This window comes from Phaeoacremonium minimum (genome assembly GCF_000392275.1).
Source record: "Phaeoacremonium minimum UCRPA7 unplaced genomic scaffold PA7_03_scaffold_3, whole genome shotgun sequence".
In the NCBI taxonomy this organism is placed as follows: Eukaryota; Fungi; Ascomycota; class Sordariomycetes; order Togniniales; family Togniniaceae; genus Phaeoacremonium; species Phaeoacremonium minimum.
Genome location: NW_006920910.1, coordinates 105,373 through 125,684, shown reverse-complemented (window position 1 = coordinate 125,684; position 20,312 = coordinate 105,373). Strand labels below are relative to the sequence as shown.

General features: G+C 52.6%; 3 protein-coding genes across 3 annotated transcripts; 1 reads left to right on the top strand and 2 right to left on the bottom strand.

The window, feature by feature from the left end:
- Nucleotides 1-9,846: 9,846 nt before the first annotated feature.
- Nucleotides 9,847-11,061, bottom strand: UCRPA7_35 (hypothetical protein; the record flags this gene model as incomplete). The annotated part of the gene is made up of 2 exons (XM_007912633.1): nucleotides 9,847-9,855; nucleotides 10,114-11,061. The coding sequence occupies 2 exons, from the start codon at nucleotides 11,059-11,061 to the stop codon at nucleotides 9,847-9,849; spliced, it is 957 nt and encodes a 318-aa protein (XP_007910824.1).
- Nucleotides 11,062-11,746: 685 nt separating this feature from the next.
- Nucleotides 11,747-12,925, top strand: UCRPA7_34 (putative pyruvate dehydrogenase protein x component protein; the record flags this gene model as incomplete). The annotated part of the gene is made up of 1 exon (XM_007912632.1): nucleotides 11,747-12,925. One exon carries the CDS (start codon nucleotides 11,747-11,749, stop codon nucleotides 12,923-12,925), a length of 1,179 nt encoding a protein of 392 aa, XP_007910823.1.
- Nucleotides 12,926-13,101: 176 nt separating this feature from the next.
- UCRPA7_33 (putative caib baif family enzyme protein) lies at nucleotides 13,102-13,935 on the bottom strand (the record flags this gene model as incomplete). The annotated part of the gene is made up of 1 exon (XM_007912631.1): nucleotides 13,102-13,935. The coding sequence occupies one exon, from the start codon at nucleotides 13,933-13,935 to the stop codon at nucleotides 13,102-13,104; it is 834 nt and encodes a 277-aa protein (XP_007910822.1).
- Between the last annotated feature and the right edge of the window lie 6,377 nt (nucleotides 13,936-20,312).

The window sequence follows — 20,312 nt, the reverse complement described above, 5'->3', positions numbered from 1 at the left end:
TCGCATCAATCAATATGTCCTCAGTATAGCCTGGGGACTTTCTGAAGAGATTGAAAATAGTGACCCGGTAATCGCGGTGGGTCCTGGTGAAAGGATTTCCATCCACCCAGATTTCGCGTATCTCGGGGATTCCTGTCAATCGTGCAAGCTCCATAGGATCAGTCAGGCGATTGTCACGCAAATCAAGACGCTCCAGAGGATATAGCTTTTCGATACCAGCAATCGACTGCAGACGATTTGCCCTAAGGTTTAGGGCAGTGATGGCGGGAAGGGGGTTTCGGGTTAAGGAGTGCAGTGAGTCTATCATGCAATGTGAAAGATTCAGAGCTCGTAGAGCTGTCAGGGTGGCCAGACTATCAGGAATTTGCGTAAATAGATTCGAAGACAGGTCCAGAGAATGTAAAGTATTTGACAAAGGTCCCAGGCTTGATGCAGGTATGGACGTTAAGGAGTTGTCGGCAAGGCTGAGGTGCTTTAGAAATCGCCACTTGGAGGCTGGGAGAATACCCATGGCGAGCAGATTCGAGGCACTCCCCCGCGTTTGGTGCCAAGAATCGGATAAACTGGAGTGGGAGCTCCCTGATCCAGAGCGTCGGACTTTATAAGAACTGCGGATATGAGAAGAGCCGTTGCGAGAACTGGAAGGGCGACGTGGAGAATGACTTCTCGGTCGTGAGGCTTTCACTGGCGATTTTGGTGGCTCGTCGCTATCGGCCCTCACTATCGATGGCCGCCTGCTATCTCTTATAGTACTAATGTCGTCCTGTTCCACGACTGTATCGCTGTTCAAAGAACCCACTTGCAGCTCTGAGGACATTCGGACGCCATCAGGAGAGTTTGGGGCCGAGACAGACTTGTGTAGTTCAGCATGCGGAACAGTTGGGCTGCGTTTAGGGCTTGATGATGCAGCCCAGGGCATGGTAGGAGATGCCTGAGACTTGGACGTTCGTCTTCTCCTTTTGTCCATGTCGTCCAAGACGATATCTATGAGGACATCCGCAGGATCATCAAGACAAGCACGCTTGATAGTCAGAGATCTTAGCTGGTCAGCTAGGCGATCCCAGCCGAAAAACTGCCGGAAATCTATGTCACTGACTTCCAGTGCCTGGACATTTTTGAAAACGTAAAGTGGAACGGCGGAATCAAAGGGAAATTCCTCGTAGCCTCGAATCAGACGTGCACGCCAGTCTGGTGCAAGCTTGAGACATGGTATCTTGGTAAAGGCAGAGTAAAGGTACTTCAGATCAGCTTGGAGCGCGGCTTTCTGTCTTTCGGTACGAGCAGCGGATATACTGGAGCCGATTCCGAAACTAGCCCACAATGCTGACATGCCTGACATGACACTTCGTATACTGGACACAGAACGAATGGATCCGACATCTGAGCCTCTGCTCTTGGAGCGCTGGGAAGTGCTCAGGAAAGAGACATAATTGGCAGATGTGGTAGTATCGTGAAGGTTCTCAAGGCGCACCTTCATCGGGCCTACGGGGATTCCAAGCTCTTCGAAGCGTGACAGCAAGTAGAATAAATGATGAGGGGTGAGAGCTAGCTTCGCGGATTTCACATTGTGAGAAGCAAAGTTCAGTGATCCGAGTGACAGTGCTGCTGCGAGTGTGCTCGATGTAGATGACGAGGTCGAAGGCCGTTCGGGGACAGTCGGCGATGCCAGAGCCACAGTTGAGACCGACGAGACACTCTGTGAGGAGCCATGTCTAGGAACGTTCTGTCTTCGAAATTGCAACGCGTTTGCCAGAGCCTTTTCATGCGTCCGCACGAAGCTGGCTAGTTGCTATACGATGACAAAGGTAAGCATTTTAAGAAAAGATAAATGAGAGATGTTCACAAATAGCACATACCTTAATGAACAGCTCCCCGTCTTCGGAATCCATCCTTACGGGTACGAATGCATGAGGACTAGTTGTGTGTGAAGGAGGAAGGTGTGGATGAGAGGAGGAAGGGATCGCGTAAATCGTAGGCGCTGGAGAAGGAAAGCCTAGCCTAGCAAGAAAAAAAATATGACTGAGGCCTTCGCTTTGGCAACGTGGTGCCTCGAGGACCAGGACAAAATCTACGGTGACGAAGAATCGACAAAAGTCTGTGCGATGTCAAATGTCAGCATCTAAGCGCATACAATAGTAGGTAGACAACCACAGTCAGACAAAAGCAGCAACAATGACGAGGGGGCTCAAGGCTCGGACGGAGGTCGGCAGGGCGGTCCCAGGAGCGGAAGGTTCGCAGACCTCAGGCGCGCAATATCAGTTTGTGCATCGACAATTCATATCGCCTCGTGATGAGTGGCATCGATACGCCGTGAAGACTTGTGGACAGCGGCACACCCACCCACCAAACGGAGATGGTCCCAATGGCGGAGCAGGCCTCTACCTCCCTCGTTCGATGGGCAAGACTTGTGACGGGGGAACAATCGTCGCCGTATTGTATTGTTGTCGTCGATAAACACGAGTGCTTGTCGGTACGGATGAAAGACAGGCGGACAGGCGTGGAAGCGTATGACCGGCCAAGTACGGGCGATGAGTAACAGGCACACCAGTTCACACAAGGCATATAAAGAGGGCGGCAGGCGCAGAGGAAGACCAAGGCGATTCGGGCAAGGAGTCACCATCTCGAGGCTTGCCTGCAGATGGGAATTTCAAATGTTCGCCGTCGATATCTCTCTCGTTCGGTCTCGCGCTCCTCTTGGTTTCCGGAAGCACGGCATTGGCGGGGTGGTCAGGCGGACAGGGCAGGCAAGGCAATGGAATGTGCGAGGGGTCGAGAATCCAGGCATGGCAGAAAAACACAAACAAATTGATCTGGCAAGGTACACAGGACGTGGACGAGGACGAGGACGGGGAGGAACCAAAAAAAGGCTGCGTGCTGTGGAACTCACCGGTCACAACACCACAATACAAATCAGTCGATGCCGACGACAACAACAGTAACGGGTAACTATCGTCAGCCTACCACCAGCGGGGCGGATTGTCGTTGAACTAGACCCGACGGCACCTGTGAGGAGAAGGGAGACAGCGGGGGGGCAGAAAAGGAAAAGAAGAAGAAGAACATTAGGTAAGGAAGACGAGTCGTCGGACGAGTATCGCGACGAGGCTCCCGCTCTCGCTGTCGTCGCTGGCTCGCTCACTCTGCGCTGCGATGATGGCTGCACCCGAAGAGAGGGAAGGAGCGAAAAGAAAGGGTCCCCCGACGCTGGCGGGCTGGTGGGCGAGGCTAGTTTTTAATAATAATACGGCCTGGCCAGCGCCCAGGCCAGGGTACCGCAGTACCTACCTAGGTACTATGTAGAGTAGGTAGGTACTTGGCTAGGTACCTAGAGAACAACGACGGCGGGGGCCCTGTGCTACTCCAGAAGCGACAGCATCTGCAATGCACTTCAAGTACCTACCTTGGTCAAATGGGGCCTGCCACCTTTGAAGACCCTGTCTCTGTCTAGCGGGAGAGGTAGGGATGGATCCTTGGATCTGCTTGACGGCTGCCGTGTGCGTGGACGAAGAGTGGATATATGTTCACTGAATGGTGTGCATGTGGGCGCAATCTCAAATGACGGTGGGGACCTCTTTTATCGCCTACCCAGCTACCTTACTTACCCTTACCTCACTATTACCCGACTCTGTGCTGCTGTGGATGTCCACTCCAGGCGGGGTTGGTCCCTTCTTTAGCGAAGGGTCCTTCGAGCCTCGAGGGCTTCGAAGCCGGCCTGAGATGAGATGCGTGAAGCTGTTGATAATGGATGGCCACTTTTTAAGGGGGCTTCCAAACTCCAAACTCAAGTGTTACGGACAGGAGGCGACCAGCACGATTGACCGACTGTCCACCATCACGCCGGCGCAGCCGCAGAATCGCTTACGGGAACGCCTGCGATTGGGGACCGCCAGTGGAACATGCAGCCTCCTCGTCCTCATTGCCGCCGTCAGAGGAGGAGGAGCAGGTCATTCGGCCAATAATTGACTCGAGACATGGATGCATTACTGTCAGGTCGCCCTCCTCCCACCGCTCCAAGACAAGACCAAACGACATTACTGTACTGCGTACTTGTCAGCTCCCCTTTTGTAGAGGTGTACTGTACAGAGTCGCTGGTGCATTGTGCTATATGTTGGGAAGTTTTAGTAGGGACATGCAGCGTGCTGCATACTACCTGCCCTGACTGGCACATGCAAGAATAAATGATAGACATCCGACGCCAGGTTACCTGAGGTATATACCGCATAGTAACACAGAGAAGGTGAAAGACAGAACGATGCTAAGTAGAGCATATAATACAGCTCCTCCTCTGTCATTCTACATTTGGAAGAAGAAGGTCTAATATGGAAAGGAAAGCTGACGCGGTCACATCTACATGGTCGCGCCTGCCTCCGTGGCCAGGCCAAAGGTGCCTCTCAGGTTAGCTAACATACCTTCCTCCAGTTTACTATCTGGTATCTACCTTGGTGAAGTGCTCATCATCTCTGGAGATCTTTTCCCTCTGGTCTTCTTCATGCCCGGTTTCCCCCCCTTTTTTTTTTCTTTCCCACGTTCCATTCATGTCTCACCCCTCCGCAAGGCATGATGATGGCTGAACCAAAGCTTTTGTTTACTTGCCGTACCCCCTTCGCGTCTTTGGTTGTTTACACGCCTGCCGCACTTCACTTTCCACTTCGTTTCGAGCCGGCGATTACGGCTCTGCTAAACGATTTCATGCATCCCCGTTAGTGGCTATTCTGAGAAATTACGGCGCCACTCGAGGGTTCATGGCGTCTGGCCGCTAGCAGGGTCCCTTCGAGACCCCCGCTACAGAGACAACATTGGAGCTGCTGCACCCGAGGCTAGACCATGATGACCGAAACCTACGTTCACCAGGACCAAGATATGCAAGACACTCTGATGATAAGCGTTAGCTCGTTGGTATCGTGAAGAAGAAAAGGGCCACCGCCACGCAGCTGTCACTGGGACGCCGCAAGGCCATGGCTTCCTCGGAGTGTGCATATCGAACTGTCCAGTACGAACAGTACTTTCATGTCGCCAAACAACCGCCCCTGCCATCCAACGCAAGCCCCTCGCCCGGTGTGGCCCGCACTATTCGGTGTCTGTGCAACATGCCTGCCTTAGTGCGGAAAAGAAAATAATAAGCCATCCTTTGCATCTCGTTACAGTGGAGGAGGGCGTATCAGCTCAGAAACCTCTCTAGCCATCTCCAGCCCGTTTTGCCGGCGAGCTCTCTAAGTCAAGGCTGTTTTCAAGTTCGTTCTGCCTGCCCGTCGACGCGCTTCGACATGCCGGACTTGATCGGATCTTCAGGCTGTCACCTACAGAGGACATTGGAGATCATGTCACCAGCCGCCGCAATCAACAGCATCCAACAACGACATGTTGCATATCAATGCCGAAATACTCAATACTGAGGGTCTTTCTTCTCATACTCTATTAGCCGAGATTGTCGAAACCATCGCACTTCTCTAGATGCTTTTCATCTTCAAGCCCATTGTGGGTGACAATTATGTCATACCTCCACTAGAGTACAGCACGCAGCAACTGTGATTGGGAATGTCACGGCTCGTAGGTCGTCATCTTGCTTAGGCCAGTCCGCCGAGCCATGCACGTTGATATCTCCAGCATTCACCCCACTTCGCAGGTTAGCTTCGGTGCTACCTGATGCACCCTTCTTGCGAATGGCGTTGCGAGCCTTGCCTTAACTTGCATCTATGGATGATAGACGAGTAACCGTCCAGCTCGCCAGTCCATCCACGGGCAACGACGGGATCACCATGAATTTTTAGCTGCAAGGTGCGGACCGCCATCCCCTCCACCATGGCACTATGGCCCTAAGTAGATGCTGATGGGCAATGATAATCCTGAACCGTCATCTGCTGAAAGCCCCGCCAAGCGCGATCGTTCTTCTTACATGATTCAGACTAAGAGCGAAAGTGATTTACAATCCGTTCGTTTCATGTCAGGTGAAGATAGCCGTATGTCAGGGTAATGCTCTTTTAGTTGGACCATTCAGGTGGTACGTCCCCAGATGATACTAGCATCCTTTGGTTCTACGGAGATGTAACCTACAATTGAGGCAGCTTATTTTCCTACTACAAGCGTCAAATATGCCCATCCAAGATTGCGAATCCGGAGCTTCTAATCTACCTACCACCTCATGTTTGACTCAGGGCGGTCTTCTCGTCCGATTTGGGGATTTCTGGGTGGTTACCAGCCTGCGAAACAATGCATCTGCAGTCTCACCGCCTCGGTACTTGCCACTGCGGATATATCCAGCAAATGTACTGCGACAGAGGTAATAGGTGTGCGAGGTGCGCTTGTCAAGGAAGAGACTGCTGACCATGAGCATCACCGGTCTTCATCTAATATAGCAATCTTGGGTCTGAATAATACGAGAAGCTGTAGTCAGCTTCAGCGCCTTGTGCTCATCAGGAGGCCATCACCACTCACACGCATCTGGGCCAGCTTAAGCATTCCTACTCTTTCAAACAGCCTAATCAAGGCATGGGGCTGCGCTACCGTCAGAATGTGTGAAGTGCGGAGCCACTACGAGCCCAAAATAGCTGGCTAAGCCGACGACTATCGACAGCAGCATAGTCATCAGCATGGCCCATCCCACACCTATCATCTCGGACGGTGGGGAACGAGCTGCAACATCGTCTCTCGACCGTACGATCCCGAACGAGCCCACTCTAGTAGAAATGTCTCTTCTTTGGTCATGCGTCCGCGTGTAAAGTCAAGTGTCAACGAGGAGGTTCCAGAGTACAGTCGTGCAAAATCAAAAGGAAGTCCGCAGATGGCGGTGGACATGCATCATGTCTGCGCCCGGTTGGAATATCAAAGATGGTGGGCAGCCATCTTGATATTACCCCCACGATGACCACTAATTCTGAGACCACGGCAGAACACACCTCATGTGCACCCCCCGTAGGACATCATTGCTGGATATCTCGGAAACTAAGATCTTTTTGTGTCGGTCAATCGGCCTCGCTCATCCGAAGTTCAGCTTTTGTTGGCATTATACGATATTGAATACCTAATGTCCCCGAAACCTGGAAGACAGGCGATTAGCGAGACAAGACCACCGTCATCCGATGCAGCCATATGCAGAGCTAAGAAGGAGAGGTTAAGGCGCCGGCCACGGTGGGGTTCAATACTCGAAAGGAGCCTCGTTGATCCTGTGTCACGACTATAATCCAATCGTCGCCTCTCCTCAAGATCCGACTTGCTGCACAGGTGCAACTTGATGAGTCTGGACAACTTTTCACTTATTGCGGACATGTCACTATGACGCGAAGTGCCGTGAACTGGCGTACCGCTTGATAAAGGCTAGGAAGAAATAAACACATTATGGATTCAACTCTCAAGACCCACCGGGCTCGACTGGTCACGACAGACTTGTTCTAGACTTGCGTCGAAGACAACATCCTACTCATGTCTTGCAACATTATGGTGTCGAATGTACTGCTGATACCCCGCATGGAGGATCGAAGTCAATCAACCTCTGGGGCCGTGCACTCTCCAGGGTCTTTCCAGACAGGTAGGCTTTCTAGGGCCCTTGTACCTCAAGTACCTGGTCGGCAAGGGCGGCTGTACTTGAATTGATGCCCACTCCAGAACTTGGTTGGACCTCTAATATCCCGAATTGAGTGCAACTTTGAGGATCGGATTTTTTGTGGTCATTCTTCAGATTGACACAACATTCCCTAATTGAACACCTTACAGTGCAATGAGCCAAATTCTTCTGCTGTATGAATTAGGGTTACTACTCTATCGGTACAAATCCCTAATCATCCACCTATCTGTGACAGCCACTGATCACCGTCACACGACAGCCATCAACATTCTGATACGTCAATTCCAGTGTTCACCGCTCATGGCTGGAATGTGCAGAGAGATCTCGGTGTATTGGATTTGCCGCTATCCACTTGCGTGGCTGTTCTGCGTGCAGCATATGCGACATTGCTTGCGCTTCTGTGCGGCCCTATTCTGCTTTTTTAGTCAAAGATGTTATAGGTTGCGCTCAAACTGTCGCATCCAAATGCTTAGGCGTCATGCAAGTTGAGCCAGGATACCATCGATGAACCACATTATTTCCAGCCCGTGCCCACGCAGACAACAAGGTGGTGGCCGTTGCATCCTGGCCAGCCAATCCCTTTGTACATATCGGCTAATGGGCAAAAAAGATAGCTGAGGGGCAGTGAGTATGACAGGGGTTTTGCTTGATCTCGTGGGGCTTCCTCCAACATCTTTTTGGAGATGCCGTATTCTTCTTTTGCTGTCAAGAGAGCCTTTTCCTCTTGCTGCGTCTGCAGAGGACATTTTGATATTATCAATCGCGTTGCTGGCCATGATCGGCTTAAACTTGATACTGACGGCACGCTCCATGGTACAGATTCCGTACAAGTGCACAGGCACAAGCATCACATGTTCCAAACCATCTGTCTTGATGTGTCTAGTCCGCGTAATTCTAGAACAGACGCTGCTAATGACGGACGGAGCTAGTTGTTGCTCATTTGTCTATTGAGCTTATCTGAACCAGTCCTCTTTCCTCTTACAGCCACTCCTTCTCCTTTGCCATTAACTCGCAAAGACATCAAGGGCGAGTCAGGTCAACTAAGGAGCCAATAAGCTGTCTAGCCCCGACCTGGCTGGTCCCGTCCATCCGTTGATCATCCTCAGGGGTGACACTTTCACACCGACTTTCATCCCAGCCAACGGTTTCGTCTTATCACTGCGATACTAGCCCCGCGACGCGCCGCCCCTCTATCTCACGGCTCTAATGACTCGAGCTGTCGCTTTCCGTCTCGAGCATACACACGAGTAGGGTGCGGCAGCTTGCCATGGAATGGACTGATGCTTTGGACCCTTACCCACTTCTGATCAACAGAGGCTTGACGCGACAAGTCTCGGAGCTGGCAAGACAGCAATGGAGTTGCCCCCGCACCATCGTCGCTTCCTCTGGCCCTCCAAAACCAGCAATGGGGCTCGTCTTTGGTACCAAGACATCCTTTCTAGGCATCCCTGCTCGAATAGCCTGTACGCAGCGGCATCGGCCATGTGCTGTGATATCATACCCAGCCGCCCTCACGATGACGGGCCGACCGGTGCCATCCACCATCTGTGACAAGGGAGGCGCTCCACGGCCGCGAGACAGGACAGCCGCGCGTGCCCAGCCGAAGCCAGCGTCGTGTAGAGATGGCACCTAGTCCTGGGGGATCGACACCTAGTTCCGATTGTTCTTCGAAACCCTCGGCAATATCTGGTTTCCAGGATGCGGAGGACCCTTATTGCAGACTACACAGACGATCGGCATCCCAAGTGGGAAAGCCGACCTTGTCCTGGCAGCGGTTTCTGACCGCTATTCATCTTGAAACAAGATCTGCCCTGATCTGCTAGTCACTCAGATACTCCCCTTTTGGTATGTGAGTGAGCGGCGTATCGCTCACTATACTGTATTAGCCATTTGGTGTGACTTTCACTCTACGTTTGTTTGACATGCAGAGTTGTTGGAGCTACGCACCCTTCGCCGTGCAATCTGCTGAGTGTGTAAGCCATCAAGGTTCTATGATAAGTTGGCATGAATTGCATGCGCTGAATTGTCCCTATTGCTGTGAGTGACGGCTACCTCATCGAAGAGGGGTTCCAGGTTTAACAGAATTGAAATGCCGGTCCTAGTACCCCTTTTAAGATCTGCTCTAGAAGGTTACATGATTTGGACTGGACAAGCAGCCACAGACTGGTCGACATATCTCAAGTTAATATCTGCTTGGGTTGCAATAAAATGAACGGGCTCTTCAATGGCATCGTGTCATACATTGTAGCACTGACAGGAACTAAATTTTGTGATATTTCAACATTAACCTATTATAACGACTACCAATGTTAGTTATATAGTAGTTCTATGTGAAGTGTATAAGTTTTCAAGGCACCAAATACTGTGATGGCATAACAGAATTTTTTTATATGCACTTCTTATCTACAGGACATGTTCAAGACACTAATCCGGGTAGTAGTAGATTTACTAGGTATGGTGATACAAGTATTTGACAGTTGGTGTTACGCCCGATGCGCTGGACCCTAAGGGCCTTTTCCCAATGTTGAATATCATACACTGTTCGGCCGGTAACTTACAAGCCTATCTAAAGCGCGGCCATTATCCAAGGCCCAACCGCCCGTGATATCCAGCTTATACGAGGTGTTTTTCACTTGGAACTTGGCAAACCCTTCACGGGTCAGCGCCCGCCTCGCACCACTCCATAGCTGGGAAACACCACGACCAGCGTGGCGGAACGGCGCCGTCATCAGATGATCTAGTTCATACTTCCGCGCCGCCTTGCGCGCCTCTGCCTCTGCCTTTGCTTTTAGTACCTGCTCTCTGCCGGTAAGGACCTTGGCCGGCATTACGCCTTGTGCCATTGGCGTGGCTGCCAGTTTGAACGGTAGAATGACCTCCTCCGGCGAGGCAAACAGCTTCCGCGCCGGCAGGAGCGGCATCACCCTGCTCAGCGTGATCTCAAGCTTGATCGGCGACGCCGCACCTCCCGCCACCGCGGCCGCCGTGTTCGCCTTCGGCGCCTTGCCGCCAGCCTTGGCGGCACCGGCGGGCAGGAGGCCCCCGGGCACGGCGCGTATGGAGCGCACGACCCATGCGGTTCCCAGCACAAAGTAGCCGCCCATGGCGCCCATGAAGACGCAGATGACGGCGAAGCCGTGCGGCACCCACCACGCGACGCCCTCGGGCGGGTGCAGCGTGATGCTCCAGTAGTTGATGGCCGCGTAGCTCATGCAGAAGCCTCCTGCTGCGAAGGAGAACACCCGCAGCCAGAAGTGCGACGGCGCTTCGTATAGGATTGTCGGCGCATTCTTGCGCGCAAGCTGTTCCGCGTAGGAGCGCAATGCGGCGGTTGCTGTGGGTGTGGAGGTGTTGGCGGTTCTTGGTGGTGCTGTTACCTTCTTGGGTGTCTGAGGCGTGGTGGCTTTTGATGACAGCCGACGGGTGAAGGAGATCTGGAAGGAAGAGCGAGAGGATCGTGATGATTGGAAACGTAGGGGTTTTAGAGTTTCTGCAATTGCTGTCATCCGTTGATTGCACAAGCACTGAACTCGGGGGATGTTGATGAGCACCCGGAGGGCGGGACCTCTCGAAAAGGAGGACATCTTGGTGAGACCTGTCAATTGAACCTGTTAGAATTGTAATGTGGTATTAGAAGATCTTGTACGGCATACAGACCTGCTCGGACCTCAAGATGTGAGTCTGAAGGGCCAATGTCGAGCTATCAGACCATTTGCCTTGATAGAGCTTCAAGAGCTCCAAAAATTTATCGGCCGAGCCGTCGTTGGGTTGCGGCGGCCTGCATCGGCGTCTGTGCGCTCCGGAGGCTCCATTCTGTACCAGCGCTTTCAATCCAGAGTTGGCCCGTGCACCCGCCAACGTTTCCGATCCCCAACCAGAGCTCCGAATAATTTCATTGCGTCCTGAGAATAGCTTTTCGTTGCACCCTCCCCAGGTCAGCCTCCCTCCTACCACCGCCGCTCCGCCAGTCGAGTCTCATCCCCCCCAATTGCCAGCCATGGCATCTTTTGCGGCAGCATGCCGCCTGTCAGCCAGGTTGGCACGGCAAAAATTGCCTCATGATGCCGCCGTGCGAGGTATGTTTTGTTGGCGTGTTACAGTTCTGGATTGTGAAAGTGCCTCACTAACACGGTCTCCCAACCCCTAGGCTTCCGGACCTCGTCGGCTGCCCTCGCAGCACAGAACTTCACAATGCCGGCGCTGTCGCCCACAATGACTGAGGGAAATATCGCGACCTGGCAGGTCAAGGAGGGCGATAAGTTTGCGGCCGGCGATGTACTACTGGAGATCGAGACGGACAAGGCCACAATGGACGTCGAGGCACAGGAGGACGGCATCATGATGAAGATCATGCAGGGAGATGGGTCCAAGGGCGTGCAGGTTGGCGCCCGGATTGCTGTAATTGCAGAGGAAGGAGACGACATCAGCTCGCTGGAGATCCCAGCGGATGAGAGCCCCAAGCCGAAGGAGTCCAAGGAGTCCTCGTCTAAGCCCGAGCCGTCTAAACCGGAGGAGGCACAGGCGGAGTCCTCCAAGCCAGCACCAGAGATGAAGGAGTCTGGGGCGAAGACAGTGCGCAAGGCTCAGAAGCAGACTTACCCGCTTCTGCCGTCGGTAGCCCACCTGCTGCACGAGAAGGGCATCGATGAGTCCAAGATCAGCGAGATGACGCCAACTGGACCCAACGGACGACTACTGAAGGGCGATGTTCTCGCCTATCTCGGCGCTATTGCCGAGAAGACACCCGCCGATATCGAAGCCAGATGGGGAAAGCTCTCCCACCTCGACTTGAGCAACATCAAGGTCGCAGAGAAGAAGCCAGAGGCGGCTAAGCCGGCCGAGAAGGCAGCTGAGAAGGCAGCACCTGTAGTCGAGGAGTTGCTGGTCACTCTGCCTATCTCGCTGGCTTCAGTCATTGAGGTCCAAAGGAAGGTCCAGGACACTCTCGGGGTGTTCATGCCCCTTTCGACATTCATTGCTCGCGCCACAGACGTTGCGAACGATGAGCTACCACTTGCAGCAGGTGCAAAGCCTTCTGCAGATGAGCTCTTCAACCAGGTTCTCGGTCTTGATAAGGTCGGACCCAAAGGTTCAAGGGGCTACTACCTCCCCCAAATCTCAGCTCTACCACCGCCGCCGTCGTTTGGCCGCAGGGCCCTTCCTCAGAAGGCGGATATCATCGATATACTTGCGGCTTCTAGTAAGAAATCTGCACCAGTGTCCAAGACAACACTGGTCCCCAGCGTGTCCACAGCTGGCCCCAATGTTTTCAGTCTGAAGGTGACAAAGGCGGAGGAAAAGAGGGCACGCGTGTTCTTGGAGAGGGTAAAGCTGGTGCTCGAGAACGAGCCTGGAAGGCTAGTACTATGAGCAGGGCTGAATGAGCCACAATCATCTTGTACTTATATCGGTATCATATCACAATAGACGTTGGAGTTGTATTAAGTAACAGGCATTGTATTGAAATCAGCGCTAGACCACCTAATGATCCCATCCTCCTCAGGCTCTCATGTTCTCATAACTTCGTAACAATAGGAAAAAGTATATTAATCGTCTCCGGCCAGGAAATCATCCTCCTCCTCCCAGCCCTCCCACGTTGGCGCATCATAACCGTTAGGTCTCGCGGCACGAACGTGGCCAACTCGCAGTCCCTTAATTCGGATCGGCTCCTTCGGCCACTGCAGCTCCGCCGCGAACCCCTTGCTCCATGCGCGCTGCATCGTGTCGTCGGCGAACAGGTGCGGGAACAGCCTCACCATGCTCTTTTTGGCGCGCTTGCCTACCTCGTCCACTGAATCACTGTGCCGAAGTGCGAAGAAGTCTACATCGTGCATGTGGCGCACCTGCTCCTGCACGTCGCGCGAGTACAAACCTAGCGACAGCAAGAAGACGTCGTACTGTACCAAGCTAGTTCGGCACATCCAGCTGCCACCCGCTGTGGCGCGGCGATACAGGCCAGCCATAGCGGCAGTACAACCCAGTATGCCGGTGCCATAGTCAGACATGGGGAACGGTGGGACGACGGGCTCGTCGAGGCCCATGAAGTTGCCCTGAGCCCACGCCACGCCGGTTACACAGTCAGCGATTTGTTGCCATCCGGGTCTGTCCGCCCACTCTGCGCCAGACACGTCTGAGCCGCCGAAGCAGTCCTCGGCGACGTAGACAACGCCCTTGTTGCGCTTTCGAGCCAGTTCGATAAAGTATTGGGATCCATAGCCAAGTCGCTCCCAGGTGCCGGGTCGATATCCATCAATGATGACATCTGCATCCGCGAGGAGGGATTCGAAGATAGCCCTGTCATGATTATCTTTGAGGTGCAAGGATGTGGCATGTTTTCCAGTGTTGACGTCTATTTGAAAAAATGGCACATCAGGGAGCATAGGTGACGTCACTTTCATGACAGTTGCACCATGTGCAGCAAGCGAGCGTCCGATGGTAGGCCCTGCGATGACGCGACAAAGCTCAACGACTTTGATGCTGGTTAGGCTTTGTGGAAGTGTATACTTTGTATTGTCATTCTTCGGTTGGTATGCTTCTGGAAAGGGAACATGAGGCGTGGAGAGATCAAGAGGTTTGACAGTGAACGGAGGAAGAACGCCCAGCGCTCTGCCATGTGGAGTTTGACGGAATTGTTCCCATTTCAGTACAGGTACTCCAGCTTGCCTTTCACGACGGTTCATTTCTTCCAACTCCGCCGAGTTGAATTGCTTTACAGCTTGCTCGATTGTGTCGATGCAGCCTCGATAATCGGTGAGTTGCGGATCGAAAGGAGGCAAGCCGATCATCTGCAAGGTTGTGCTCGCGTCCAGAGATCCATGAATATGGTAGTATTCTCCAGGCGTCTTTGTTTCATAAAGATTCGCCGATAAACGACGATAGAGAATCGACTGAGCTTTGTTCAGATCCGTGTCTAGATATAACTTGTATTAGTGCCATGACAGGCGGCTGTCTGGTTGGTCCAACTGACCTGGAATTAAGGTTCTGACATCCTGGTTCCCCTTGTCCATACCATTAATTGTTGTCAGGTACGCAGACATGAGAAAGCAAGCCGTCCTATCAATGTCAACTTCGATGAGCCTGGGTTCCGGATCATATCGAAGATCTGCCAATGCTGCCGCAGCGCAAGCTTCGAGGGCCTTGAGTGCTGAGGCTGCCTCTTGTTCTTTCAGTGGGGTAGGGAAACACACAAAGTCTCCGCTGGGAGAAGTTGATGTGAAGAGAGCATTTTTAATATAAGGGGGAAATTCCTCTGGGATTTGTCCGTCAAGAAGTGCAAGCAAGCATTGCAACGCAAACGAGGCACCGTCTACGACAGAATAGCGGATGGTCTTCCTGATAGCCATGCCCCACAGAATGGAAATATAAGTATGGCACAGCCAACGCACGACTGTCCGGGGGAGAGGCTCGATTACAATGAGGGCTACCTCATTTTATACGCTGGGCCGGCTATTTTCATCCATTGCGAGACAGATGACCAGCGAAGACGGACACCGGACACCATTCTTAGTGCCCGCCAAAGTGGGCTACGAGAAGCTCTGTGACGAGAACACAGACACGACCGGCAAGTGTATCGCGGGAAATGCGATCGAATTGAGACACATTGTTCGGCTGCCAGTCCGCGGCAGCAACATGGATCTGCCGGATCTAACCTTGTCATACCTGCTCGCCCGATGAACTATGCACAAGGGGGATGGCAAAGCAGGGCGGTGGGGGCGTCGCCCGAGAAGTATGATTGGGGCCGGGCATCATTGAATTCCGCACTGCGGATTTCTTCTCCAGTGTCGAGACTTCATATCTGGCTAGCATGGAGGCTATTTTCCGGAATGGCCATCCCCAGAGGTGAGTAGTGGTAGGGCCCGCGATTTGCGGGGAGAGGTCTAAGAGAATTGTATGATAAACAGACAACCGAGCCTTTTTCATTGTCGAGAATCGGCGTCATTGGATCGATCTGCAAGAGTGGGAGGTGGCCGGCGGCTCCAGATTCGCCGTGTGATTCTCTAGTAAATGCACTTGCACTTGCAGTCTCCAAGCGGGACTCATTTGGCACAATTGTTGTTGGTTGTTGAGACGGGCACTGGCCGGGGACTTTTAGAGTCGGAGCAGCTCCGAGCGAGGAGGCTCTTATCTTCTTGCTAGCTTCGCCGTACGCGAGAGACAGCAGGATGCCACGGGCTTGCGTTGCATGGGCCTCTCCATGACTACCGTGCGTCAGGCCATGCCCAGTACGGAGACAAGTTGTCCCATTATGGCCATGTTGGACAAGCCTGAACAGCTACAGTCAATTGGGACTATGAAGACGTGCCTGGCAGTGAACGTTAGTGGCGGTGGAGAGTGGGACAGATGCACACAAGCGCTGGTGCCTCATCCGACTCGTCACTTCAGGTTGCTGAAGATACCTCAGTACATGCTTTCAGGTGAGTTCGCTTCGGCCGTGCTATCTTGGGCGATAAGTCGACGTTACTGTGTAGTACTTGAGATGTCTGGTTGGGGAAAGTGATTCGGCGTCCAACGAGAACCCCGTCACGCCGTGACCCCGCTAAAACGTGATACACAGAAGCCTCGCCGCCAATCTTCCCCGGATTCAACTAGACGGACGTGCCGCTGGACATGCCGCTGTGGACGTGCTTTTTCCCTGGCTCCCTGGTTCGTGGTGTGTGGGCCGGGGCCAGATGGAGGAGGGTAGTGCTTCGCCTCTCCACTGATTGATTGATGCAGTCCTCGTCCGCCTCACCAATCCACGACAAGACCGGCGATAAGAGACTCGCGATATCAATTGAAGCTCAGATTGGCAAGATATGAGGCAATTGAGACGGTAGTTGTTCCGGAGCGGCTCTCCTCTCCTTGGGAGGTAGATCTGCGTTTTGGTGCGAAGTCAAGACTCTAAAATTTAGGTGCATCATCCGACAGTCATGAGCCAGGAACATGGTGTAATCGTAAGCCAGTCCAGATCGCGCGACAACCTGGTCAAGATCAGGTACGAGAAAATCGATCCAGCTATCTCAATAGTGGCAACTTTTGGACTTTGAGGAGCGGGATGGAGATATCTCATCGTCGCACTCACACAAGCTGGCAGTCTCAGGACAGGTTGGTGAAGGAGGTAGGCTCGGTAGGTCAGTCTTGGTGGCGTTCAGACAGGGTATCCCAGGGCACGTTATGCGACAGTGTCTCCTCTTTCACCTCGCCACGGTGGGATTTATGTGCTTCTTCACGTTGCAGAATAGACCATTGGGGCCAAGTCGTGGTCACACACCCCAAAACATCCTCCTCGTCATGCATCTCCTGGGAGAAGCTGAATAGCTCTGGCTTGATAGACCGGCGCTATGGGCGCGCCACAGTGCAGCCTGGGCCTTTACGGCGGCCTAGTCGACGACCCTTGTCATGTCAATCACCTCTGCTATTCCTCGGCTCGCTGGGGATCTCTTGGACGAGGATGCACTACAGGCCGAGCCTTGCGTGCTCCATTCTGCCTGGCCGTGTTGAGTTAGATTGCCAATCGCGACTGCGGGCAGGTATGCAGGTAAGGATAGGTAGGTAGCATCATGCTGGGGTGGCAGAGAGCGAGAGATAGAACGAGATGATGAAAGAAGAAGAGGAGAAGGAGGAGGGAGGAAAGGGTTTATTACTTTGCCTAGTTAGGTATCTATCAACCTACACATATGCCTCGCAGGTACTTTCCATGCTACCATATGCATTTATGTATATGTGCTTTGCTGGAAGGAGCGGCCGTCTTCGCCGCATACGAAGAGGAGGCAATAAAATAATGACCATTAATTATTTAGGGCAGTCGCGAGGGAGCGCATGCGAGAGACTGGAGCTTGAACCTTCCTTACCTGGAGCTAGGTAAGCTAAAGCTGTTCCTACCTTAGCCTAACTTACGAGCTTACCCATCTATATTTCCCCATCGACCTCACCTTAGTCCAGTCCAGTCCAGTCCCATATCCGACGACTCTTCACCTTCAATCAACCTAACGAAACAACAATCAACACACAAGCATCTCACTTACTCTATGCGCGCCACATCAAGTGCTGTGCTGAGTAGGTACATCCACCGCCTGGACACTTCTCCGCACCAGCACACTGAACAATCATCTCCAGCGCTATCACTATCTAGCTATTACGGCTCACTATCAACAACCTCCCACCAATCAATCGGCTACTTAATATCCTAATCACAAATCAACAGTTCCAAGGTTCCCCTAGCATAGAGCGCCCGTCGTGTGATGATGAAGTAACTTTTGCTGCGCCCAAGCATTGATTACCTGCCTCACATCTTGCGCGTCTTTGCCTTCCTTTGCCTCCCCCAATCGTCACAATTGAGGGAGTCGAGGGAACCCCACCCAGCCCGCATCGTGAAGAAGCCCCATCGCTGTTGTTGGGCATCTGACAGGGCCACTTCCGACACGCCCAGAGGTAAGTAGGTACCTCTCCTGTCCTAACCACGCTATCTCACCAACCTTGCCAACCTTACCGTACATTAGCTCTCTAGACTCGCCACTATACCGTACCTGTGTGAGGGCCTGTGTCTGTGTATCCGACACCGACTGATCACTTTTCGACCTACCCTGACCTCGAGCACTCAGTCTGGTCCCGATTGAGCTGCATCGGTTCTGGGGTCAGCACCCGATAGCCAAGCTCACCTCAGGGTCCCGACGAACGTCGCTACGGACCGATGGTGTTGGATGTGGCCCCTACTCTCACTTGAGCGACTCTGCTCCCCGTCATGACGCGCCCAAAGGTGCCTGACGACAAACGGCAACGAACTGCCCAGGCGTGTGAATCATGTAAACGTCGTAAACAAAAAGTAAGCACTTCCCTTCCTCCAACGTTCAATCTCATATCCGCCTCCCTCTTGTCATGCTGTAGCGTGTCGACGTTGCTCTGTCCTGTGTGGCGAGAGCACTTCTGAAGTGCCCTGTGTTTTGTTCACATGCGCAAGCTGTTATCTCCAAGCAGCTTTTTGCACTGACCACATTGCACCGGTATTCAACCCGACTCGTCCACATGATAATACCTCAAGGGTTGTAGACAGTATCTACAGCACCCTAGTCATATGTGTTCATACGGGGAAGTAGTAAACAGTGCCATTGGGTCGTAGCATTGAAGGCTTCATGTGTCGCCGCTGCAGCCGCCCGCTTCGAATCACGGATATCTACATACGCAATGATCACTCAACGGGTTAGACCTGATTTCGTGCCTTATTCAGGTAGTCTCCTACCATGCCTTCGGGTACACCCGTTGATCACCTAATCCCAATACTAGTCTTTCTCAAAGGCATGATTCTGAATCAACTGACATTACACAGTGCAATGGCTTGAAACCATGTAATACATGTACGAAAAGGAGCTTGATCTGCGAATATGACACTAGAGTTGAACCTCAACCCGGCTCCGAGTCGGCGGGCTCCCCTCCCAAGAGGGCACGGCACGTATCACCGGTGGCTTTGGGACAGCCAGGGGTTCCTCAAGACATACCAGAACCGAATATCAAGTCGAAGAGGTCAAGCATCGATGTTGGCACACCAGTCCCGGTTCCGACTCCGTCTACTCAGCCCAACTCGGTGACATCAATTAAAGCCGAACCAAGGAGAGCAACCTTTGGCCCGACTCCACAACATCGACGGGTGATATCCGACCATGACCTTGAAACCATATCCAGACGGAGCACTACCAGTGGAGGTGATGAAGAGGCAGAGGTTTACACCGAGACCAGAATGTTGCAAGATCCCACTGGACGGCTACGTGAGTTCACGTTCTTTTTTCTCCCTAGAAGCATCGCACTCATTCCGATTTAACCAAATCTGCCATGCAAAATCAAAACTGCGATACTACGGTTTTACGTTGCCACGTTAGCAACTGCAGTCTCACGAAACTCGATTTACGTAGCTAGGCTAACATGAGAACAGTTTATCTTGGCGATTCAGCGACCCTGTCGTATTTGCAATTTATACGCATGGTGGTTGAAAGCCTGAACGGGCCCTCCCCTTTCACCCAAGACCCAAATCGACATCGACTCATGGAGGCCACAGTCTCGCTTCCTACCCACATAAAACCATCAACTATCCTTCCAGACCGCCAGACAGCCAATGTACTTGTAGAGTCATATTTCACCAACGTACTATATTCATCAGATCCCCAATTGTTCGTAAAATGGCTAATCAAATTTAGACGAGCGGTTTGATAGAGATTTTCAACAAGAATTCGTTCATCTCGCAGATGGATTCGTGCTATCTAGATCCTCTATCTGCAGATACCACATTTCTCTGCTTGCTTAACCTGACCTTTGCTATTGGGTTAGTTCTGGCAACGCCCATGCCGGGTAGCCCTGAGGATCAAGTCATCCGACGCCTCAGCTCAGGCGACATTGATCGTGCAGAGCTGTTTTACAGGAGTGCAAAGTCTCTAGGCGATCCTGTCAGTGGATTTGAAGACGCGGACTTCTGGTCCGTCCAGGCGCTGTTGCTCATGGCCGTGTATATGCTATCAAGGACGAAGCGCAATGCGGCCTACGCATATTACGGTATGTCAGCCCACAACTACGAGAGCTCACTCGTATTCATTTAGTTCAACAGGTATGGCGGTCAGATCTGCTTTTGCTCTCGGTCTCCACAGACATGAGACAATGGTGATTTTCAACATGGCAGAGCGTGCCCTCCGACGCAATGTCTGGCGAAGTTTATACGTCTTAGACCGGTTCTTAGCCGCGTCCCTTGGTAGACCTACCGCTATATCGGAAGAGGACTGTTCTCCAGATGTGCTCC